Genomic DNA, 25,430 nt, shown 5'->3' on the forward strand with positions numbered 1-25,430 from the left:
CGAGATGGTGGACAAAAACATTCCAAACTGCACCAGTTAGGACACTTCTGTAGATACCATCACCATATTAGGTATGACTTCTCAGGAGAAGTGGCTTTTGCTCTCTGTTTGGAAGCCATCAAATGCCATTTCGAATCAAGTTGGTGAACTGTCACTGCCCTGATTTGGACAACTTTGAATATTGTTGTTGTTGTTCAGTCGTTCAGTCGTGTCCGACTCTTCGTGACCCCATGGACCAGAGCATGCCAGGCACGCCTATCCTTCACTGCCTCTCGCAGTTTGGCCAAACTCATGTTAGTAGCTTCGAGAACACTGTCCAACCATCTCCTCCTCTGTCGTCCCCTTCTCCTTGTGCCCTCAATCTTTCCCAACATCAGGGTCTTTTCTAGGGAGTCTTCTCTTCTCATGAAGTGGCCAAAGTACTGAAGCCTCAACTTCAGGATCTGTCCTTCTAGTGAGCACTCGGGGCTGATTTCTTTGAGAATGGATAGGTTTGATCTTCTTGCAGTCCATGGGACTCTCAAGAGTCTCCTCCAGCACCATAATTCAAAAGCATCAATTCTTCGGCGATCAGCCTTCTTTATGGTCCAGCTCTCACTTCCGTACATTACTACTGGGAAAACCATAGCTTTAACTATACGGACCTTTGTCGGCAAGGTGATGTCTTTGCCTTTTAAGATGCTGTCTAGGTTTGTCATTGCTTTTCTCCCAAGAAGCAGGCGTCTTCTAATTTCGTGACTGCTGTCACCATCTGCAGTGATCATGGAACCCAAGAAAGTAAAATCTCTCACTTTGAATATACGGTCACTCAATTTGGCATGATGATCCCTGAGGTGATGGTTTTGGATACCATCAGACACTCTTCTGAATCAAGGTGATGGGCCGCTAAACCTTTCAAAACTGAAATGATTTTACCAAATTTGACACAAAACTAGTAGGGCCATGCCCAAGATTTGGCCAAAGCCTGAATCGCAAACTGAAGCGGATTCAGGTTTCTACCAGGTTGGGTCACAACAGCCCTAGGTCTCCCCAGGTTGGGCTCCCTGGAGTGATGCAGAGCTGTCAGGGAGTGGGGTGTTAGGTGGGAAGGCAGAAAGGCAGGCAGCCTCCACAAAGAGCACCATGGAGCCGTTTCTTTTTTTAAACAAAAATTTATTTAGTTTTTCAGATTTTTTAAAAAAATTATCGAACAGCCAACATAAAAAGAGAATTCCAAAGAGCTGTTTCAAGGGACTCTCAAACAGTCCCACACTGTGTTTTGGCAGTGTATACAATCCATATGTATCCTGTATTTGCCCCGTCATTTCTTAGGAAACCGTGTCTTGATTCATTTTCCCCCGAGCCAGTTCAATCCAAACTGAGAAAAAGAAGAAGCTAGCTGTGTTTTAAGCCAATTTTGCACACACAGTCCAACACTGAGTGTGCAGGCACAGCACTGCTCAGCACCATTGCCAATTGCTTTATTGAGTGATTTGGTAGGTTAAATAGCTGTGTTACCATTGGCAATGTGGCTTCCCAAAAATATACAACTGAACAAAACAGTTACACAACAATACAGTGCGAAACAATGCAGTACAAAATCATAGCAAACATCTTTCTTTTTGTTACACTTGCAGTATAAAATATAAAAAGGCAGATGTTAGGACCATCATATAGAATACAATCCTTCAAAGGCACTTGGAGAGCAGTAATCTGGTCACTTTCTAGGCTTTTCAACTGCAGCAGTGAAAAATGGGTTGGATTTCTGCCGCTTTGCTACTAAGCCTGTTGGTAATCTGGAAAGTATGCACAGTTTATTTTAACTATTATTTATAATTAACACTTATATTTATACAGTGATCTATTAGCTGCATCAAAATAGCCTTTTAAAGCAGGGTTTGTTTTGAATTACCTAGATGGAATATTATACCTTATACGGTATGAAGAATACAGCGATACTTGCAAATTACCAAAATAAGCTACTGTGGCAACCCAGTCAGATGGCCAGGGTATAAATGATTTTTAAAAAGTATTATTATTATTATTACTACTACTACTTTAAATGCAAAACACTGGTAACTTGTTTTAGTAAACAGTTATGGGAGAACACAATTTTGGATATTTGCACTCATATTTTCATTTTCACATTGCAAAATCAGCCTGAACTAACGTCGATGTATCCCATGATGCATCCCAGCACGATGATGTATCCCATGATGCATCCCAGCACGATGTATCCCGTGATGCATCCCAGCACCATGGTGTGTCCCATGATGCACCCCAGAACGACGTTGGCGGTTTCTGTTTCCCGTACGTTCGAAAAACATGAAATCCTAAGAAATAGAAAAAAGAACTATCAATTATATGAACTCTGGACTCAAATCCATAATTTACTTTATATATTACAACAGCTATCCCAAAATTATTTAAATGGAACTACTGGAGAAACCATGTTAAGCAAGAATAAGGAACATGTAACCCTCTAGATGTGGCTGAGCTACAACTCCCATGAGTCCCAGCCAGAATATCTAATGCTCAAGGATGATGGGCATTCTAGCTCAACAACATCTGGAAAGTCACACCTTTTCCATCTCTGCACTAAAGTATGGCTCACTGAACCCACTGCAGTGGAACGTGTGTGCAAGACTTGGGCACAGGCAACAATATATCCAGCTTTGTTTTTATTTTGCTTTAAATTCAAGGACCTGCATCCAGGAGCAGCACATGTCCCTAGGTCTGGTTCCTTTGTATCTTGAATGCAACTCCATGAGGCTGTAAGCAATTTATCAGTTGAGGAAATGTTTCCATGCTTGGAAGTTCATACTTCGGGGGTGGATGCTTCTTCACTGTTCCTTTTAGAACAAAAATGCTAAGTCACGGACATCTCAGTTGGTACAGCATGAGACTCTTCATCTCAGGGTTCTGGGTTCAAGCCCCACTTTGGGCAAAAGATTCCTGCATTGCAGCATCTACACTAATAAAGTGCAAGTGTCTCTGCGTCCAGTCCCTGTGTCCGTGGGATTGCGCTACTGCGCATGTGCCCCACGGACAGCCGTTGGGACTTGGAGCGCAGAGACTTCGGGTGGCCGGCGAAGCTGTTGAAGCGGCAGGTGTGCGTGGGCATGCGGCAGGTGCGCACTCGCGTGGACGTACTTCCAAGCGGCAGCGGCCATTACAAGTGGCGGCGGGCGAGCAGTCTGTTTTTAATAATGTTTCACCACATATGTTCTAGCGCCCGTTAATTTAACGGGTTGAAAGCACTAGTATTATATAATCCTCAGGTCCCTTCCAACTCTGCAATTCAATGATTCTATGATACTAGGCCAGGCATATATATAAAAAAATCAAATGCAAACTGAAAATTGTGCAACGCACATTATTCTGTGCAAATTTGCATTGGGTCATTTTCTTTTTTAAATTCTGGATTATTTTTTAACACAATCACTAGGCATGACTGCCCATCTTTTCTGGCACTCCAATTACAGTACTGACTGTTCAGTACTCATCAGACATAATGCCTCAGAGTGACATCATGCAGCTATGGTGGTTGCTGGAAACCACAGAGTGGCAGAGGGCTTGGTGGTTTCCCACGGGCATGCGGGTTGGCCACTGTGAGAACAGGACTGTGGACTTGATGGGTCATTGGTGGGCTGTTCTTATGCTCTCAACACAGTCATAAAATCTCCATTCCCACTGTTCACCTCCGAGGGCCTTCTGGCGGTTCCCTCACTGCGAGAAATGAGGTTGCCACGGAATCAGGCAGAGGGCCTTCTCGGTAGTGGCACCCGCCCTGTAGTACGCCCTCCCATCAGATGTCAAGGAAATAAGCAACTATCTGACTTTTAGAAGACATCTGAAGACAACCCTGTTTAGGGAAGTTTTTAATGTTTGGTGTTTTATCGTGTTTTTAATATTCTGTTGGGAGCTGTCCAGAGTGGCTGGGGAAATCCAGCCAGATGGGTGGGTTAGAAATGATAAAAAAAATTACTACTACTACTACTTTAAATGCAAAACAAAATTAAAAACTAAAATCCCTTTTACAAGTTGGATGGTAACTTGTTTTAGTAAAGTTATGGGAGAACACAATTTTGTATATTCACACTCATATTCTCATTGCAAAATTGGCCTGAACTAACGTCGATGTATCCCATGATGCACCCCAGCATGATGATGTATCACTCATGACGGTTTCTGTTTCCCGTACGTTCGAAAAACATGAAATCCTAAGTAGTAGAAAAAAGAACTATCAATTATATGAACTCTGGACTCAAATCCATAATTTACTTTATATTTTACAACAGCTATCCCAAAATTATTTAAATGGAACTACTGGAGAAACCATGTCAAGCAAGAATAAGGAACATGTAACCCTCTAGATGTGGCTGAGCTACAACTCCCATGACCTCCCGGCCAGAATATCTGATGCTCAAGGATGATGGGCATTCTAGTTCAAAAACATCTGGAAAGTCACACCTTTTCCATCTCTGCACTAAAGTATGGCTCACTGAACTCACTGCAGTGGAACATGTGTGCAAGACTTGGGCACAGGCAACAATATGTCCAGCTTGTTTTTATTTTGCTTTAAATTCAAGGACTTGCATCTAGGAGCAGCACATGTCCCTAGGTCTGGTTCCTTTGTATCTTGAATGCAACTCCATGAGGCCGTAAGCAATTTATCAGTTGGGGGTTGAGGAAATGTTTCCATGCTTGGAAGTTCGTACTTTGGGGGTGGATGCTTCTTCACTGTTCCTTTTAGAACAAAAATGCTAAGTCAGGGACAGCTTAGTCAGTAGAGTATGAGACTCTTCATCTCAAATTGTGGGTTCAAGCCCCACATTGGGCAAAAGATTCCTGCATTGCAGCATGTTAGATAACCCTCATGGTCCCTTCCAACTCTGCAGTTCTATTTATCCTGTGCAAATTTGCATTGGGTCATTCTCTTTTAAATTCTGGATTATTTTTTAACACACATCACTAGGCACGACTGCCCATCTTTTGTGGCACTCCAGTTACAGTACTGACCGATCAGTACTCATCAGACATAATGCCTCAGAGTGACATCATGTGGCTGTGGTGGTTGCTGGAAACCACAGGGTGGCAGAGGGCTTGAATCTTGCTTGGTGGTTTCCCACAGGCATCCGGGTTGGCCACTGTGAGAACAGGACTGTGGACTTGATAGGTCATTGGCGAGCTGTTCTTATGCTCTCAACAGAGTCATAAAATCCCTTCGTCATGCAAGAAGGATAAAGTGATCTAGCAACATAACTATGGTTCTGCCACAGCTGCACTGGCTGAGCCCAGTTCAAAGTATTGACCTATAAAGCCCTATATGGCTTGAGGCCCAAATACATGACATAGCATCTCTCCCAGCATGAAGCTACCTGGACCCTACATTCATCCTCCAAGGCCTCTTTTCCAGCTATGGAAGGCTCTGCACACCGAGGGTGGCCTCAACATATTTTCAACGCTTACCCTAGACATTTGGTGGATTCTGATGGGTTACCATAACCCATAGAGGTTTTTATAATAATAAGCAGTTTACAAATTCTTTAGGAGTAAGTAAAAAAACTAAACTAAAATATACAGCTGGTGTTTCTATAGTTGCCATTCCCGCTTTGTTAAGTTTATTGATAATTGGTATGCTTTTAACACTATATTTTTGCATTGCCTGGAACTGTATTAAGGGACAAATAAATAAAACAATCGTTGTAATGCTACTCTGCTTTCTTTCCACATATATATACAGCTCTGGATTCAATGCATGTTTTGACCAGTTATCTTCCAGTAATAGCAGCTGGCAATGTGACCTCGTGTACAGCTTAAGCTACCTCAGAATAAGCAATGAATTTTGCTGCTACGACTGGGCTGCAATTCCTTCCCCCTAAAGCTTGCTTGCAAGAAGCCACCTTCTTCCTCACATCATTATCCAATAGTACCAGCCTCTCTGTCTTCTGTCAGAAATAGATTACCATTTAGTTCATGCCCTTGGCAGGAATTGGCAGGTATGGAGATCCAAGAAGCACATTTATGAATAAGTATGGATTGAAAAGAATTCTAGAGCAAAGAAGCTTTCTTTTACTTGTCTGAGCAATTCATCCAAAGCAACTGAATTTTGATGACTGAAAGAATCCTTTCTGCTATTTGTATTGTTGGAGAAGAAAATGTTCTGGACAGAAATTTTAGGAGTTGAAATCACTGTAGCTGGGAGAAATAATGGTGGGTGGTTCTCTACCCTTGAGAATCACAAAGCTTTGCAATAATGGTCTGCCTGCCTGCCCTTCATAAATGCCCTTGTCACTTTCTCCTTAAGATTTCAATTTTTAGTATACACTTGAAGAACTAATTCCTGTGTTGCTGGCTAAAGAAAATATGGCCTGGCCTCAAAGGTAAGAAGAATGAAAAACTTGATATTGTTGAAATCATTTGACGACAATAAAGAGGGACATGGGTGGCGCTGTGGGTTAAACCACAGAGCCTAGGGCTTGCCGATCAGGTCAGCGGTTCAAATCCCCCCAATGGGCTGAGCGCCTGTTGCTCGGTCCCTGCTCCTGCCAACCTAGCAGTTCGAATGCACAAAGTGCAAGTAGATAAATAGGTACTGCTCTGGCGGGAAGGTGTTTCTGTGCGCTGCTCTGGTTCGCCAGAAGCAGCTTAGTCATGCTGGCCACATGACCCGGAAGCTGTACGCTGGCTCCCTCGGCCAGTAACGCGAGATGAGCACCACAACCCCAGAGTTGTCCATGACTGTATATAATGGCCCAGGGTCCCTTTACTTTTACCTTTTAAGAGGTTGTAGCTGAATTGGCCCACTGTCTCAGCAACATCCAAGCAGAAATGGAATGTCTATATCATCCATTTTCTCAGCTTCCTCTTTTTCAGCACGCTGTCTACTTTTGCCCACTAATGCTGCATTCTCCATCCATCCAATATTATCTCCTTATCTTCTCTGCTGTGAAGTACAGCACTGTTTATAAGAAAAGTCTGCTGGATCAGGCCAGTGACCCATCTAGTCCAGCATCCTGTTCTCACAGCGGCCAGCCAGATGCCTGCGAGAAACCCACAAGGAAGATTCAAGCACAAGAGCACTCTTCCCTCCCATGGTTTTCAGCAACTGGTATTCAGAATCATTGCTGCCTCCAACAGCAGAAGCACAGAATAGCCATCATAGCTAATAGCCCTCTTCTCCATTATAAGTTTGCTTAGAAGGTTGAGTGGGACTGCAATCTTAGACGGTAGCTTTTTCATTTTAAATGTATTAAACCATCAGTGTAAAGGAAATAATTTACTATACTGTACTCCTAATACCAAACAAATGGGATTCTTTGGTATTATGGGCCTATGGCCGTAAATAAAATTCTATTCTATTCTTTGGTATTAGGAATTTAGTAAATTATTTCCTTTATGTTGACAGATTAGTTCTGTTGCACATGGCCCTGGGCATCCAATTGTGAGGAAGAGTGGTGTAACATTAAAATAAAGGTCCTTATGCCAGTTCCCTTGAACCACTGCTCTAGTGCAACGGACCGTAATATCATACTGTGGAGTCTGATGTATAAGACTTACCAGGAGCATGCAGGCCCCCATGGTGATTGCTTTCATTTTGATATCAAGGTCCATGGGGAACTGGACATCAAAGATGCTAGCATCTGTGGCGGCCTCTCTTGCTAGGCCTGTCCACTGCCTATTAATTGTTCCGACCGTAGACTTCCCATCCAGTGTCTTCACCTGGTTTTTAGTATGAATAAAAAACAACATTTTATTTGCAATGTGGTTTTTTTTGTTTTCATTTAACTACATTTACAGAGTGCATTCAATAAAATAAGCACACAGTACAACATAAAGCACCAAAAAAAGACACAGTAGTAATAATTAAAATTATGAAATGGTCCTAAGTGTAGATGGTTCATCATCAGACATAATCTATCAATAAATATGTTGTGAAATTGTGTCAGGACCGTCACCAAGTCCACCAACTAAGACCAGTTGGACACAGCAGAGTGTGCGCAGTTCTCCCAGGAAGCTTTCGGTTGCGTTTGGTTGCAAGATGTCAATAGAACAGTAAGATGCAGGAACTCACTGCCACTAGTAACTGGATAACTATGTACAGCTTTATTTATATACAGCGGACTTCACACATTACTCTATACAGACTTGGATCTACGTGAAAATAACAAACAAAGCATAAACTATCCCTCTCTCTCTACAACTTACTCCGACCACCAGCATAAGAGCCTTACAGTAGTAGTATAGCAGACCTCAAAGCACATGGTTACTCTTGTCTCTTATGGGACTCTCAACCAATCACAAGGCTGTTGCTGAGGCTCATATCACCAGGCAGACTACTTCTTGGCATGTAGCCAACTCTAAATTGCCTTCAAGTGTGTAGCTGCATGTAGACATTCTAAAACTCCAACAAAATATACATCAACTCCAACATCAATTAAAAATTACACATCTTAATAACAATAAATGCTATAGTCATTTAAAAGGATCCAGTGGATTTCGGGCTGAGACATGAGGTTCCTGGTTCAGCTGATCTACACTGGTGAAACTCCCTCATCCTGGCTCAGCTGGAACCCCCCTAGCCAGCTGAGCTTAAGGTGGCGTAAGCCCTGAAAGCAGGGAATTCCAGGGGTGAGACTGGGGCGGGGGGAAACTTGGGCTGGATCCTAAGCCTATTCAGCTCAAGTCACATGACCTGGTAAATTCAGCCTACCATATTTTCCAGTGTATAAGATGACTGGGCGTATAAGATGGCCCCAACTTTTCCAATTAAAATATAGAGTTTGAGATATACTCGACCGCAGATTCTCCACCCAGCATATAAGACGACCCCAGACTTTTGAGAAGATTTTCGTGGATTAAAAGGTAGTCTTATACGCCAGAATATACAGTAAATTAAGCCAGCAAAAAATGGTATAACTTCAAACCTTTGTTAAAGGATTTCCCCCCTCTGCCAGGATTAGGCTGGTTTAGCCAGCAGTAGCCCTGCTCCCAAATGGAGTTTGGAACTGGTGTACCTTACGTGGGCTTAATTTAAGTTGGCACTCACAGCTGTCCATGGAGGCACAGGTTAATTCTGTGTCCAAGCCGCCTGTCTACCAGCTCCACTGGTACGTTGGCTGATACCCTGCCTGCCTGAGCACTGTCTCACTGAAGTGGTACATGCTCTGGTTATCTCCTTTTTGGACTACTACAATGCACTCTGCGTGGGGCTACCTTTGCTTTTATGATTTCCACTCCTGACCTTCAACAAAAACGTGAACTGCAGCAATTCCTGCTACCGCTTTGGACAGAATTATCCAACACCCCTAGCCCTGAGACACTAACACCTGCTCCTATGAGTAAATTCAATGCCACAGTAATGAATGCAATTAGCGTTCTGATACAATACACCTCAATAACAATGATCTGGGAGGGAAACCTAGGAGTTTAGTTTTTTTAAGGACTGACTTACCTCGAAATGAATATCCTGCCAACAGCGGCATGGCACACATGGCCCAGCCATTTTAAGTACGCTTTCTCTGGCCTCGTTTTGGAGAACGAATTTAGGGAGACAGGGGTGCCACTTCTGTTTAACATAACCAATGACCGTGCCTAGTGGGGCTTGAACTTCAAGCTTCAAAGGAAAAACAGCACAGTAAGAACAGGACCTTGCACTTTCGTCTAGTGCAGACATACACAAATAAGAATATGCAGGTTTATAATCCAAGCTGGAGTATGCCCAGGATGAAAATACATGGAAAGATAGGTTAACCAAAGGTATAGTGTGTCCTCACATACCGTATTTTCCGTGCCATAGGGCGCACCGGACCATAGGGCGCACCTCGTTTTTAGAGGAGGAAACAAGAGGAAAAAACTATTTTTCTGGTTTTCCTCCTCTAAAAGCCCTGGTTTTTTTTGAGGATCAACTAAAAGTTTTGCAGCTTTTTTTGCAAAGGGAAAAGCCCTGTTTTTCTGAGGATCAGCTAAAAGTTTTGCAGCTTTTTTTGCAAAGGGAAAAGCCCTGGGTTTTTTTGAGGATCAGCTAAAAGTTTCGTAGTTTTTTTTTGCAAAGGGAAAAGCCCTGGTTTTTTTTGAGGATCAGCTAAAAGTTTTGCAGCTTTTTTGCAAAGGGAGAAAAGCAAAGCTCCTTTTGCAAAGGGGGAAAAGCAAAGAGGAAAAGCCCCATTTTTATGGGGTTCAATTCACATTTCTGCAGCTTCAGAAGGAAAGGGAGCCATTTCTACAGTTTCCAGACAGATAATCTAATCAGCCAGTCACATGTCGCTGGGGAAACAAACAACCTCCCTCTGCAGCACATTCAACAATGGCGGGCGGGGCTGAAAGGGAGCCGGGACTCTTATCTCTCTCCCGATCTCTTGCTGATCAGCTGCTGAGCGGGGTCCTTTCAACACCCCTTTTTCTCTTTGTAAAATAAAAGGCACTATCTGCTTTTGGCCCCTGGGCAATTCGGCTCCAGGGACCACTATTCGCTCCATAAGACGCACAGATATTCCCCCTTAATTTTTAGGAGGAAAAAAGTGTGTCTTATGGAGCGAAAAATACGGTACATGGCATGTATTTTCTTGGGAAGGTATATGCTGGCATAAATGGGTATTTGCAGGGACATAAGCCTTAAGATGTCTAAAATAAAACACACACTCTTGCTAATGGTAGAGAGAGATGCACTTAAAGTTGTCAATGTGGCTTCAGAAAAAATAAAGGTCCCTGTCCCTACTATAATGGAAAGTTTCATAATTCAAATGAATGGAGAGAATCTCTGCAGTCGAAAATATGAACTGAAATGATGGGAGCCACCTGAAAAGAGCCACAAAGAAGTCTTGAGAATTAACAAAACTTATGTGAAGATGCCTAAGTAGGTATCCCTAAAGACCATCATCTTGAAAGTTGGAAAGACTAATTTGAGGAAGAAAATCAGAAGCTGGGCTCCTAGGATAGGTGCAAGTTTACCTCTTGCAAGCAGCAGATACAAGGGCAGCAGCAAATGGAACACTGGAAATCTCTTGACAGCTGCATGATCGGCTGGCTTGCACTGTCATAGAACTTAATGGTGAAGGGGCGTAAGGGCCCATAGCAATTCAGTGTGTAGTCGTCATTTTCCTCAGCTGCAAAATACACCATCTGCCCCGCAGAGTTTTTGACTTCGTATCTGTTGCAAGTTTCAAGGCCGCTTATCACTGAAAAGGAAGCAACTTCAGTTTGAGTGCCTAGTTGATCCAAATGCTTGTCACGAATATTACGAACAAAAATTGGAGCCATCAACTTCAGCCTCAAATCTACAGTACCAAAGCCTTGGAAGAACATTCAGCTCCTTGCCTGTCTAGTAAAATAAGGCAACATGTAGGTATTAGGCTGCCGGGCCAAACACTGAACCAGTTGAGCAAGCACCACAGTGAGGCTGCCGGGCCTCACTACATGTGACATCAAGGACATGAGTAGCAACAAGTATTGGCAAATGTTAATATACAGTGGTAACTCTAGTTACGAACTTAATTCATTCTGGAGGTCCGTTCTTAACCTGAAACTGTTCTTAACTAGAGGCGTGCTTTCGCTAATGGGACATGATTTCTGTTCTCATCCTGGGGCAAAGTTCTCAACTCCAGGTTAGCGGAGTTTGTAACCTGAGGTGTTTATAACCTGAGATGTTTGTAACTCGAGGTACCACTGTACTAGGTTCAGAGGGGATGGTTAAAGATTTCAGCAGGCGGGGATGTTTAAACCTGCCTCTCCAGCTGCAGTTTCCACCAAATCTACCACCTTCATGGACAGTAATTAGCACTGGAGGAAAAATCCTCTTGGTGCCAATGAGAACTCCCCCCCCCCATGTTAACTGCTGCAGGGTGGGGCATGATTTCAAATGAAGTAGGCCTAGAGAAAGGATCAAGCCTCCACTCCACACATGTCTAGGTAACAACCTGGTCCTTCATATTTTTAAGGTACAATGTGATTGCTCATCATGTCGTTAGCATTACATGTAGTCATGTTTCAGGATGTGAAAATCAGTTTGTATAAATAAGGGAAGAAAAGGAAAAGAATGCTCTCACTTGAATTCTTAGTCTTTTTTGCACAATGCATAATAATAATAATAATAATAATAATAATAATAATAATAATAATTTATTACTTATACCCCACCCATCTGGCTGGGCTTCCCCAGCCACTCTGGGCGGCTTCCAACAAAATATTAAAAATACATTAAAACATCAGTCATTAAAACCTTCCCTTCAGATGTCTTCTAAACATCAGATAGTTTTTTATTTCTTTGACATCTGATGGGAGGGCATTCCACAGGGCAGGCGCCACTACCGAGAAGGCCCTCTCCCTGGTAGTTGTGGTTGTTGTTGTTGTTAATTCTGACCTTTAGGTCAGCTGGCTAATTTGCCTTTACAAGCGTGCTGTTTCACCCCATCCCATTTTTGCTGGGTTTTTTTGTTTGGTTTTGTTTCATCCATCAAAGCATATACCGGTACTTGTGTTAATACAATCTAATTCACACATGACATAAAAATACATATTGATCCCAGGTACTTCAAATACAGGACTCTGCTTAAGGCTTCATGCAAGTAACTGAATTTAGCCTATTTTTATTTACCTATAGATTCTGAAGCAGGAAAAAAAACTTTTCTAAGGTAACTACTCCAATAAACTCCCGCAGCCCACATGGGCTGTGGAAATCTACCATGTTTAGGCATATAAACAACAAGTTTTTTTTAAATTTGTGAGGTCCATGCCTTTACACAAAATACCATAAAACATTATTAAAAAGATAAACAATAAAATTATTAAAATAAGTTTCTTTTTTCAAATGTGGTTTATTCTGAGTTGTTGTTTATCACGCACCACCTCTAGTACAGGAAAGGTAGCTAATGCATAGCTTTAGTAATAGATATAAATTAATTTTCCATCCATGAGAACATCCTGGATTTTTTTTAAAAAGGGACAGACAATTAGAGTTTAAGTAAAATAGCAAGATCATACTTTCCATGAGTTCAATCTGCTGTTGAATTGATAGGCGATCAAGCTGTTGGAAAGATGAAAGGCAAAAGACAAAAGTATACATGATAAAACAGAAATGCATTACAAAACGATTACATAGGTGCAATTATTTAATGTAACGCTGTGCATTTTGGGTAATATTTATGGTCATTTACACTGCCGCCATTTAAGTTTTCTGCACACTGCTTAGAGGTACTTATATCCACTGTTGATATTCATCTGTCTCGAGAGACAATTGAGTGTGCCTCCAGGGGTGAAGCCAACCTTCGACATTAGCCAGCTCCTCCTCAATGAGGAAGGCAAAGCAATGCAGCTCCTTTCGAATGGTATGAAAGGGTCGAAAACGGCTAATTATTCTTTTTTATGATTTATTTTATTTTTATTGCCATGGTGGGTGTCTGCGGAGAGTGGGGGAGGGAGATGGCAGGCAGCTGTCCATCTACTCATATTAGGAGAATGTGATTTTGAAAGTTTGGGTGGTAAGAAAAGAAAAGAAAAGAAAAGAAAAGAAAAGAAAATAAGGAAGGAAACGCCACAGCTGGTTCTTGTGCATGGCTTCCCAATTATGTTTGCCAGGATCAAGGCAGGGTTCACCACTGCAACTGTGGCGACCATATTTGTGGAGACTGCTGTGCTTGGTAAATGATGAGACATAGGGTTAAATGGAAGGAGATACCTGGCTTAAATATTCCAATCCTGGAGGGCATTTTGGAATTGCAGGAGGTGGCGGCATCCAAACCACAGGAACATTAGGCTGATACTGAACCGGGATAGCACTGTAAGTTGCTGGCAGACCTAGGGAATTTGAAGAAAGTTATCCAGGAGTGTTTTGAAAGATCAAAACCTAATTAAAACATCATTTTAACCTCTAGAATTCTTGAAGACTCTAAAGCTACAATCCGAACTCCCATTTACCTGGGAGGAAAAGCCACTGAATTCAATAGGACTTGGTTCCAAGTCGACATGGCTAGGGTTGCACTGCAAAGCAAAAATAACTGAAAGCAAACTGAGCAGCTTCAGAAGGGTTCGTGGTTGTATTGTATGTTTCAACAACAAAAACAACAACCCTTTACTTTCACCCATCAGTAAGAGCCCATAAAGGCATTCAATAAGGTGGAAGGGTCACTTTCAGTTTCCATATTCTCTATGCCTTTGGACTTCAGCCTTGCTGTATTTGATCATGGATTTGTTTCATTGCGGCAGATCATTTTGGATAATTTCACAAATGTGATTTATAACTATTGAAAATAAAATAGAAAATTCTTTCCAGTAGCACCTTAGAGACCAACTGAGTTTGTTCTTGGTATGAGCTTTCGTGTGCATGCACACGAAAGCTCATACCAAGAACAAACTCAGTTGGTCTCTAAGGTGCTACTGGAAAGAATTTTCTATTTCGTTTCGACTATGGCAGACCAACACGGCTACCCACCTATATTGAAAATAAATTCAATGTTAATTCTTCATTATGTTCCAATTAAATTCTGCAATAATCTCAGTCAAGATTGCAAGCCTTCTCTCCCCCCCTTCCCCCCCCCCCCCGAAGCCAGCTACATTACAGGAAATAAAATGCATTCCAAATGCAAGGTTTCACAAATGCAAGGTTTCATGAACTTTTCACCAATGGCTGAAAAATCCACTAGAGGGCGCGCAGAGTATTCACCATACACACACGGGTGTAAAATGAAAAATCAAAACACAGTACTACTTTATACAAACAATTTCCTCCACCACATTGTTGATAGATGTGTTGGAGGCCTGTAAGGGATATGGGGATGATGCGCTCTCCAGTTTCAATTCACCTGAATTCCAGTTCAAAACACAATTTAACTTCAAGCAAAATCACACCTGTTTCTTTGGCGCCCACTTCTCCCTGCTCACGTTGGGAGGAAGCAAGCTATGATGTGGAAGCCAAGAACAAACTTTGGCTACGAGTTGTGCTTTGTTAGCGGCAAAACAAACCACAATCCCCACCATGGACACGGCACAAAACCAAGGTTCGTGGTCTGTTTCTCCCAGCGGTGACACTTCCATCATCCACGGTGGGTGTGATTTCACTCTCACACAGTAAACCATGGGTTGTTGTTTTTTTTGCTTACTGTGCGATGTGGTGATGCAACAACCCAAGTTTTATGCTGTATGCCTTAACCTTGCACTACAAAAATCTGAACAGATAACAGCAACTGAGTCGTGATTAAGGATAGCAAACAGACTTTCAAATCCCCAGGAAGCCAGTAAGCTCAAGTGATTACATCAGGCCAGTCACTATTTCTTAGCCTAACTTGTTGTTTTCCGGGGGGGGGGGGAATATGGGCAGGAGGTGGATCTTGGAGGAAAGGCAGGATATAAATGTAATAAATGAAGATTTAAATGAATAGTCATACAGCCACATTCTGAATATTTTACCTATCTAAACATTGTTTTGTAAGCAAAGTAAGAAAGCCTGCATAGACCTAACTGCTTACCTGGGACTGCAGGTCCAGGTGCATTCTGAGGATATCCATATTGGGCCTGGCCAGGTGGATATCCTGGGCCTGAATATTGTGGAGGCGATGGGGCAGGCTCAGATTCCTTTGCTGGAAGAAGAGAAAGACAATCAGGTATATGGCGCATTACACTTGTGCCGTGCATCTCCATTATCCATACCCACACACTGTGCATGTGAAACATCTTGAAGCCTGTTAATGTTTTTTGAGGGGGTGGGTTATTGGTTTGTTTTTTGTTTTAATTATGCATTTTGTGTTTTGTATTGTGTATTTATTTTGTTGTTGTTATTGCTGTGAAGTGCCCTGAGATCTGTGGAAGAAGGGCGGCATACAAACTTCATGAATAAAAATAAATAAATACATGAGAGAGGCGAGGACAAAAGATTATCGATCAAAATTCAATTGCCAATCGCTGGGGATCCTTACATCCCTATTTCAGCCTTTTTAGAAGTGCTAATTTGTTGCAATATTCATATTAAAATGTGTTAGGTTTATCATTTCTAACAACATTTATAAATGTTTATAAACGTTTTATAAAATATTTCTTAAAAATATTAATAAACACAGCTGGTTGCTGAGAGAGAAACGTAGGCTGTGAGGTCAAGAGGGATGAAAAATGCCAAAAGTTGTCAATCTGCAACTTCTGAGTTTCATTTCCTTTGAGTGTTTTCATAATCTAGAGTGGTTGGCTGCTCAGACCCACTTGGATAGCCAGCCTGCATTTTATCAAGAAGCAATTCTTTTTGAGGGTTGTCATATCAATAAATCTAATTTTCAAAGTCTTTCTGGATAAAGGCTTGCAGGTCTACTTACCAACATGGGTGGTTTCCCCACAAAACAGAATAAGAACTCTGCTTAACAGTAGAAGCCTGAACCATTCAGAAGCAGAGAAAGAACTTCTGGTATATAGAAATGGATTGGGAAAGCTGAAAGCAGGTAATCATGAGCATGCTGCAAGTAAGACAAGCCAAAGTCTATGATTGACAAATGTAGACAGTGTACGTTCCCTGTCTTAGGAGAGAGAGTTATTAGGCTGCTAATTTGTAAGCTTATAATGAAAGGGATGGGACAGATGCAGCAATACAGCCTTCTGCCATCAGCAGAAATACATCAAGAATCCAAGCTTTTCTCTTATTGTACCTGAAAACTGGAGGTTGAAGCCATGTGCTCCAATGTATACTCAATGTATACTCAATCCCATCAACCAGCCTCTTGGGTTGCACAGAGGGTCAGCTGCTAAGCAAGTGCATGCCACACAGGCTATAGTCAAACTGTAAAGGTAAAGGTAAAGGGACCCCTGATGTTAGGTCCAGTCGCGGACGACTCTGTGGTTGTGGCACTCATCTCACTTTACTGGCTGAAGGAGCCGGCGTACAGCTTCCGGGTCATGTGGCCAGCATGACTAAGCCGCTTCTGGCGAACCAGAGCAGCACACGGAAACGCTGTTTACCTTCCCGCCAGAGCGGTACCTATTTGTCTACTTGCACTGCATGCTTTCGAACTGCTAGGTGGGCAGGAGCTGGGACTGAGCCACAGGAGCTCACCCCGTTGCGGGGATTCAAACCGCTGACCTTCTCATCAGCAAGCCCTAGGCTCTGTGGTTCAACCCACAGCGCCACCCACGTCCCTGCCATAGTCAAACTGTAGGGTTGAGCAAATATATCATTTTTAGTTTCTCTCATTTGTTTGTTGTTGTTGTTTTAATCTCAGTTTGCACTTTTTTAAATTCTGAGGGGGGGAAATCTCTACGAATTCCTCCTACTATACACATTTCAGATGCAGATTTCCCCAATGCACACATTTCCCCCCAAGACAATTTTAAATGTTTGTTTATTTAAGCAAATTGCACAGCACTTAAATACAATTATCTCTTAAGTGGCTTACAAAGAAAACTGCTTTGAGGCTGGTTTTATTTGACCATCAAGCGGTGGACTAAGTCTGTGGAATAAATAAATTTAAATGTTACTGTTAAAACTGTAAAATAAAACTGTCTGATGGAGTAAAAGTCTTCAGTATGTGCTGGAAATTCAGTCAAGAGGAGAGCCTGTCTGAACTCAACTAGATTATAAAATTGGGCCCACAATATCAAGTGAACAGCTCTTGGTGGGTTGAGAGCTGGACAATGGAGCCATGGGAGATCGACCCCTAACAGTGACTCCCCAAAGACGTCAGTGATCAGGCAGGAATAGAAGAGTTTAGGGAGTCCTTGAAGTATTCTGAACCCAAATTGTCAAGTACCTTGCAAATTAATAAAACAACCATGAACCATGAGAGCTCTACATCTCTTTCAAATCGGAACCAGTGAAGGCCCTGTGTGAGTGCCTGGAGGCGGTTGGAGGATGGATGGCGGCTAACAGATTGAGATTGAATCCTGACAAGACAGAAGTACTGTTTGGGTGGGTGTGGGGGACACCCCGGTCCTGAATGGGGTAACTATGCCCCTGAAGGACAAGGTGTGCAGCCTGGGGGTCATTTTGGACTCACAGCTGTCCATGGAGGCGCAGGTCAGTTCTGTGTCCAGGGCAGCTGTCTAACAGCTCCATCTGGTAAGCAGGCTGAGACCCTATCTGCCCACAGACTGTCTCGCCAGAGTGGTGCTTGCTCTAGTTATCTCCTGCTTGGACTACTGCACTCTACACCTTTGAAGGTGACCCGGAAACTACAACTAATCCATAATGTGGCAGCTAGACTGGTGACTGGGACCACAAAACACTGGTCTTGAAAGACCTACATTGGCTCCCAGTACGTTTCCAAGCACAATTCAAAGTGTTAGTGCTGACCTTTAAACCCCTAAATGGCCTCGACCCAGTATACCTGAAGGAGCATCTTGACCCCTATCATTCAGCTCAGACACTGAGGTCCAGCTCTGAGGGCCTTCTGGTGGTTCCCTCACTGTGAGAAGTGAGGTTACAGGGAACCAGGCAGAGGGCCTTCTCGGTAGTGGCACCTGCCCTGTGGAACGCCCTTCCATCAGATGTCAAAGAAATAAACAACTATCTGACGTTTAGAAGACATCTGAAGGTAGCCCTGTTTAGGGAAGTTTTTAATGACTGATGTTTTAATGTATTTTTAATCTTTTATGGAAGCCGCTCAGAGTGGCTGGGGAAATCCAGCCAGATGGGCATGTTATAAATATTATTATTATTATTATTATTATTATTATTATTATTATTATTATTACCACCAGGTTCATCAGTCAGTGCAGACTTTTCAGCACCAGATTTATATGCTGGCAATACATAGACTGTCTCACCAACAGCCTAGCTGCAACGTTTAGCTTCAGCTGCAGCCTCCTGTTTTTCTAATATAATGCCTTTCCCCCCCTTACTAATATACATATTTAAACCCACACTTTACTCTAGTTAATATACAGTACGTATTTTACACGTTACTCGGCTGGAGAATTGTACAGTGGTACCCTGGGTTATGCACACCCCGTGTTGCAGACGTTCGAGCTGCGAACGCCCGCAACCCAGAAGTGTTTCTGGAGTGCGCGTGACCTGTGTGCGACCCCCGGATGCGCAGAAGATCGCGTACGTAACCTGGGGTACCACTGTATTGCAAAATTCAGATAAGTGTGAATTTCAAACGTTTGCTGTATTTTGGTTTTTATGTGAGTGAGAATGATGTCACTTTGACTTCAAATGTAAACGGAATCAAATTTCTCTCCCAACTCTGTCTAGCAGAAGAGATTCCTGCTTCTGTAGCATTTAAGTCTTGCTCTTAAATCGGAAACTTGAGCACCCTCCTACATCAGACTGGAAATAAGAGCAGAAGCAGAAGCAGAGAGGCATTCATGCAAGCAAAACCAAGGAACGTGCATATTCCAAGTTCAAAAGCAAATAAGTCACACACATGAACTGCTTTTTTGTTGTTTTACTCACATGGCATTTCCATGATTTTGCATACAATCCTGTCTGAAAAAAATAATATATTTATTTTACAGTATGATCATTTCTCCCCACTTCAGTTTGCTCTTTGGGGTGATTGACAAAAAACAAATGTTACATCTGACCAGCTGTTATGAAAAGATAACATAGTCCATGTTTGTTTTCAAGGCACCCTTGTGGAGACATGAAATGCTACAAACCTAAACACACTCACTATGAAGTACCGGTAAGTCCCATTGAACTTGCTTCTCTAAATATATATGTACTGGATTGCACTGTACAAAACTGCAGGCATGATTCCATTTTGGTTCCAGGTTTCTTGGTTCCAAATCATAGATTTCCACAGAAACCTCCCCTGCCTGTTTTAAGGTTTGTTCAGTTGTATTTGCACTGCTATTCTCCGTCCCCCTCTGCAATGTTATCAACTATGCAATTCCTTCAAGGGCATGAATATAATCTTTCCGTTGAAGTCACAATCCACCAGGGGCTTTCTAATCTTATCAATGCACAGACAGTATTTCTCAAAATGTGGGGGAGTTACAAAATGTTTTCGGAATCCGACCTACAGCACAACAGAAATTTCTTCTGTACAACCACTGTTTGCAGTGTTAAAGTTCTTTTACACAATAGGCCACTCGGAAGGGTTATTCTTACACATACACAAGATGTCCTATGTTTGGAAGAATCTGTGGCCTCTGGATATTGTTGGATTCCAACCATAATTGTCTATTGGCAATGTTGGCTGCAGCTGATGGGGTTTGGAACTATACGTTCCCTATGCCTGCCCTAGGGAAATCCTGCAGGAAGCCTGTGTTATGGGACCCAGCTAGTGCAGCATGTAGGGTTCTGATAATAAATAAACTAGTTCACTTACCACAACTTTTGTAGAGTCTGAAATGAGTTATTAAATCCAACAGTCAATGGAAACACTATTCAATTTCTCAGGTGGTGACAGAGTTAAAATGAGGGGGGGAAATGATCCTTGAGACATCGGATTTCCTTACTTGTTTGTGTTGAGTGATCATTTGCTAGACTTGGTGGTGTGGAAATATGAGGTGGGTGGGCAGGGTATATTGAGAGTAGATTCCCAGGGTTGGAATTCTATGGCATGTTATTAACAAATGTTCCGTCTGTGCAAGCATATCAGATTGCCAGGTGGAATGACCTCCTTCCCCTCTCCCTGTGTGCTATTCTGTGGGTTCCCCTGAGCCAATTTGGGTGTGTGTGCATGGAGTATGGAGGGAAGGAGATGGGAGAAGCTGCATGGCACAAGTGGAAGCCCTTATGAAGGGCTTCCTCTGATGGGGTTCATCGGGTGAATCCCACCACACAACTGACAGCATTTGTCCTATATCAGCAGTGGCATGTGTGGTAGGGCAGAGCTACCTAACAATGCCATCACCGCTGTTGTTCACCTGGACAGGGTGGTTGGTGGTGGTGAGGTCAGGGCAGTGTGGTTGCAGTGGCAGGAGCTTAGTGCAACCATGCGGCCCTGACCTTGTTGTTGCTTCTCTCCAGTTTCACTAAGGGAAGAAGAAGAAATGCTGGTATCAAGAGGTAGCCTCGCTCTTGATTACAATTGAATATAAGCAATTATAATTACAGATTAGGACCTAGTCTCTGGGCAAATGTTCTCCTCACCAATAGACACTGCAGCTTCCGTTTAATAAGATGCAGTTTGTTGGCAGAACAATGAGCCAGATTAACATAAGGGCCACCATTTTCCACATGGGCCTGTCCAGTTATGGAGCTATGTACTGGAAAACCTTCTTCACATCCCTTTGCATTCAAACGTTAGATGGGTGAGGACTTCTCTTCAGTGGTGGTGCCATGATTCTGGAATTCACTTGGCACTGAGGGTGCTTCCAGGCAGGAGCATTATCTCACAAACAAGTCATTGAGATCCAATATTTCTATGTGAGCCAGGCATAGGGAAACTCGGCCCTCCAGATGTTTTGGGACTACAACTCCCATCATCCCTAGCTAACAGGACCAGTGGTCAGGGATGATGGGAATTGTAGTCCCCAAACATCTGGAGGGCCGAGTTTGCCTATGCCTGGCTGTGAGCAATGGGCGGCATGCAAATATCTACACACTCCTTGTTTTCCAACCATATTCATCTGCTATTGTGACCAGACCCAGAAATAAAGAGGTGAGGTGCAAGTAATGGGTTTAAATAGGGCCACAATTTATTAATAACCAAAACTTTGAGCAAGCTCAACCTTGCCCATTTCAAGTAGCATGACAAAGCCTGGGCCTTATGGTAAGTAGGGAGGCCTTTGTGCCCCACACCTTCCCAGGGCCCCACAATTCCAGGCAGGTGTGCAGGTGAGGCTCAAGAATGTTCCAGATCCAAGCTAAGGGCCCCACAACCTATATTAGCTGGCCTCCAGAAACACCTTTCACCTTTGAAGATGCCTAAGGGTGTTGCCACTGTTCAACCTGCAACTTTGTTTTATGGAGCCATTTGGTGTCTAGCTTAAATATTTGAGTTTCTAACACTGTCTGTTCCCTTATCTAACCTTAACCTTTCCCACACCTTCCTGCCGATAATGTGGCCCAAATAAAGCATGCAACCAAATCAACCTGTTAGCTACACCCCTAAATCACAACATCCCCTGAATACAGTATGAAGTGGGCAAAAAAAAAAAAAATCCCACCCAGCTTGGACAATTTGCAGCCAGACAAAAAAACAACAACACAAAACACTGCTTAAAAAAGACACAGCTGGAAATCCCATACCAGAGGGGGTCAGCTAGGAGGGGGGGGAGGCCAAGGATACCAAAAAGAGGCACACAGCCAAGGATGGTAAAGTCTATGGCATGGGTGTGGTGCAGAAGTACACCAGGCAACCTTGTTTTGCAACTTTCTAAGAGGCAATCTTACAGTGGGCAGTGCTTTTCCGGCAGTATATATTTCCTCCTGTCCCATCCACCCCACTTGTTTCATTCTGAGCATGGGCATAGTTATTTCTGCAGCTGCCCACACATGCCTTAAAAAATGATCAAAATGGCTAGGAACATTTGATTTTTTGCAAGTTAAAAAAAAAAGTTGATATACAAGTTTTCCAATATACCAATTTCCATAAAACTGCATATAAAACAAAACAAAAACCATGTGTGTGTGCTGCACCTAGGCCCACGAGCAGTCCACTAAGGAGCACCTCACCAATGGAAGCAGAGGGTGTGGCAACAGATGGCACCCTAAGAAATGTCATCCCATACAGGGGGGTTGGGGTAGTGGCAAACAATGCACACCAGTACCTCCACAGTTGGGTAACATACATTTTTTTGCCCTTAATGCATTAACCACAGATTAGAAAAATCTTGATTAATTGTGGGGGAAAGTGCAGGCTGACATTTGGATGAGGACAATGTCACATTGCCGGCACACACACAAAAACCCCAAGTAGACATGGATGGATCAAATCCACTTTAAATTGCCATGTGTACACCAGGTGGGACACAGGTGGCACTGTGGGTTAAACCACAGAGCCTAGGGCTTGCCAATCAGAAGGTTGGAGGTTCAAATCCCCGCGACGGGGTGAGCTCCTATTGCTCGGTCCCAGCTCCTGCCCACCTAGCAGTTTGAAAGCCCGTCAAAGTGCAAGTAGATAAATAGGTACCGCTCCAGCGGGAAGGTAAACGCCGTTTCCATGCGCTGCTCTGGTTCACCAGAAGCGGCTTAGTCATGCTGGCCACATGACCTGGAAGATATACGCCGGCTCCCTCAGCCAATAAAGCGAGATAAGCGCCACAACCCCAGAGTCGTTCATGACTGGACCTAATGGTCAGGGGCCCCTTTACCTTTACCTTACACCGTCTGGGAGAAAAGCAATAGTTGGGGCTTTTTGAGCAAGGAGCTGGTAATGAAAAAGTTAAACAGCCTCTCCTCCCTACAACTTGCAGTGCCTTTACCTGATCTCAGCACAGGGAGAATCAAAGGGGCAGAACAACAGGTATAGTTTCAGGAAATCTCTGCCTTCCCTGAAGTTAATGTGTTGCTTCCAGGCAACCTGTTCATGGAGCTTTCTTCTTGATCTTGTTTTCAGAGACACCAGTTAATTATAGTGTATTTTAATATGGGGGGACGGACGGACGGGAGATGACGTTGCATCAAGCAAATGTTATCCCACCACTTTAAGAGCATTTCCCCATCACTTACCACAAACAAAATGAAACATTATTTTAAGAGAGTCTGTGCTTTTTTTTGCAAAAGAGCTCCAAATCAGCACCAGTTGTGTAGCTTGATTTGCTAGCATGACTACAGGAACATAGACGTTGCCTTGCAATGAGTCAGTGTGTTGGTCTATATAGCACAGTACTGTCTACACCAGTGGTGGCCAAACTCAACCCTCCACTATCAGGATCCACATCAGCTGTGTGGCTCTCTTGGGGGGGGGGCAGAGAGATGGTGCTCTGGTTTGGGGGTGGGCGGGAGGGGAACCGTCACCCGGGAGAGCTCCGCAGCCCAGCTGGTTTGAGGGGAGAGAGAGAGCTGCTGGGGGCAGGGGGGAGAGAGAGAGAAAGGGCTGGCTGGTGGGGGAGAGCTGGGCACCCGCAGCCAGCACCCGCCTGTCCACGCTGCCTCTGTAGGGCTTTCAGGTTGGCGCCTCCTCTGAGGAGACCCAAGGGGACACCAGAGTCGGCGGAGAGCGGCGGACTGCTGCTGGGTGCCCCTGCTCCCTCAACTCAAGATCCAGCGCACGCGCAAGAGAACCACGGGGATGCTGCGGAGTTGAGGGAGCAGGGGCGTGTGTCTGCCGTTCTCCACCAACTCTGGGAAACGGGGGGGGGGGGGCGCAGAAGGATCTTCGCGCCACGGCGCCGGATATGCTAAAGACAGCCCTGCTGACTGCTTTTGGCTTTCCAAGGTTTCAGGCAGGGTTCTCTCTCAGCTGTACTGGAGATGCTGGAGACTGAACCTGAGACCTTCTGCACACAGTGCAGATGCTCTGCAACTGAGCAACAGTCCCTCCCAAACTCCTATCATGATTAGCCAAGCTGGATGAGTCTGATGGGAGTTGTAGTCCAACAACATCTGGAGAGTCAAGGGTTAAATTACTGTGATTTATGATTATGCAATCCACCAATTCACATTAGTTAGTAAAGGTTTAACATTCTAATTAAATGTATGGTTTTAAAAAAACAAAAACATCACCACCACCACAGCTTTATAATTCAGAATTCGTACTTTGCACCTTGTTGTAGACAGCCAGGATTGATATCTAGGAAGGCTGGATAAGCACAGAATCGTGGAGTTGGGACCCAACGGGTCATCTAGTCCAACCCCCTGCAGGGCAGGAATCAACATCTAAAATTCAACAGCTTCGCTTTTCCTGGCATGGATATGCAATAACAATGGGGAAGTTTCACCGATGGTGTTGGCCTGTCTCTGGCAAATGCCATCTATGGAAACCTGATTTCGCGTTTCCTGTTTACACCCCCCTCAGTCTGCCCTTACTTAACGGGGCGTCGAAGGAAAGAGAGGTTGATGCCCCGCTCCCCGCGCCGCCTAACCGGGCAGAGACCTCTTTTTTAACGCGGCGAGTCTGGAAGGTTGCAAACTCGAAACAAACTCACTAGGCAGCTACTAATTCGAAGTGTATCTGAAGAAGTGTGCTCATACCAATAACAAACTTAGTTGGTCTCTAAGGTGCTACTGGAAGGATTTTTTATTTTATTTTAATTCGAAGTAAACACCCTTAGGGGTTGCTTTGCAAAAAGTCTTCACTCGCTCTCTCCCCCGGTGCCCATATTTGCTTTCTACCCCGAGGTGAAAGTCAATACCTTGGCGGTGAGTCTCTATTCGTTGTTTCTCCGCGCGCAGCAGGCTCAGAATACCCACCGACAAGGGATGTCTCTTTAGAGACCCGCCCTTGCAATGCAGCGCAGGGGGACGAAGGAGGGGCTGGGAAGGAGAGAAAATGGAGCCGGCGGAGGGAAGGAAGAGTGAGAGTCAAAACAAGAGTGGGCTGAAGGCGGAGCTGGACGCAGCAAGAGGAAGCCAATGCTGACTCTTGCTGGCCGAGACTGCCCTCTTTATAACGCTCCCTCCAGTCCGTCTCCATATTAGAGGA

At 43.7% G+C, this 25,430-nt stretch overlaps 1 protein-coding gene across 3 annotated transcripts; it reads right to left on the reverse strand.

The window, feature by feature from the left end:
* Positions 1-1,168: 1,168 nt before the first annotated feature.
* LOC117047348 (phospholipid scramblase 1-like) lies at positions 1,169-25,262 on the reverse strand. Of its 3 annotated transcripts, XM_033150394.1 has the most exons (10): positions 25,141-25,219; positions 19,346-19,378; positions 15,441-15,551; positions 13,655-13,773; positions 12,961-13,003; positions 10,933-11,159; positions 9,437-9,598; positions 7,543-7,704; positions 2,113-2,312; positions 1,905-1,956 (listed from the first exon to the last, which is right to left on the reverse strand). In XM_033150394.1, exons 2-9 carry the CDS (start codon positions 19,356-19,358, stop codon positions 2,145-2,147), a joined length of 1,005 nt encoding a protein of 334 aa, XP_033006285.1. In that variant the 5' UTR covers positions 19,359-19,378; positions 25,141-25,219; the 3' UTR covers positions 1,905-1,956; positions 2,113-2,144. The 3 variants fall into 3 exon arrangements, with proteins under 3 accessions (XP_033006287.1, XP_033006285.1, XP_033006286.1); XM_033150395.1 differs by lacking the exons at positions 1,905-1,956; positions 2,113-2,312 and adding an exon at positions 3,959-4,202; XM_033150396.1 differs by lacking the exon at positions 19,346-19,378 and having other exon boundaries at positions 1,169-2,312; positions 25,141-25,262.
* Positions 25,263-25,430: the final 168 nt, after the last annotated feature.

The sequence above is a fragment of the Lacerta agilis genome, chromosome 5 (assembly GCF_009819535.1).
Source record: "Lacerta agilis isolate rLacAgi1 chromosome 5, rLacAgi1.pri, whole genome shotgun sequence".
In the NCBI taxonomy this organism is placed as follows: Eukaryota; Metazoa; Chordata; class Lepidosauria; order Squamata; family Lacertidae; genus Lacerta; species Lacerta agilis.

Coding starts and splice junctions, on each gene's coding strand:
- LOC117047348 (XM_033150394.1), bottom strand. Junction 13,774..15,440: donor ACCTGGACCTGCAGTCCCAG/GTAAGCAGTTAG, acceptor CAAATTCCCTAG/GTCTGCCAGCAACTTACAGT. Junction 13,004..13,654: donor GATTGGAATATTTAAGCCAG/GTATCTCCTTCC, acceptor TCTTTCCAACAG/CTTGATCGCCTATCAATTCA.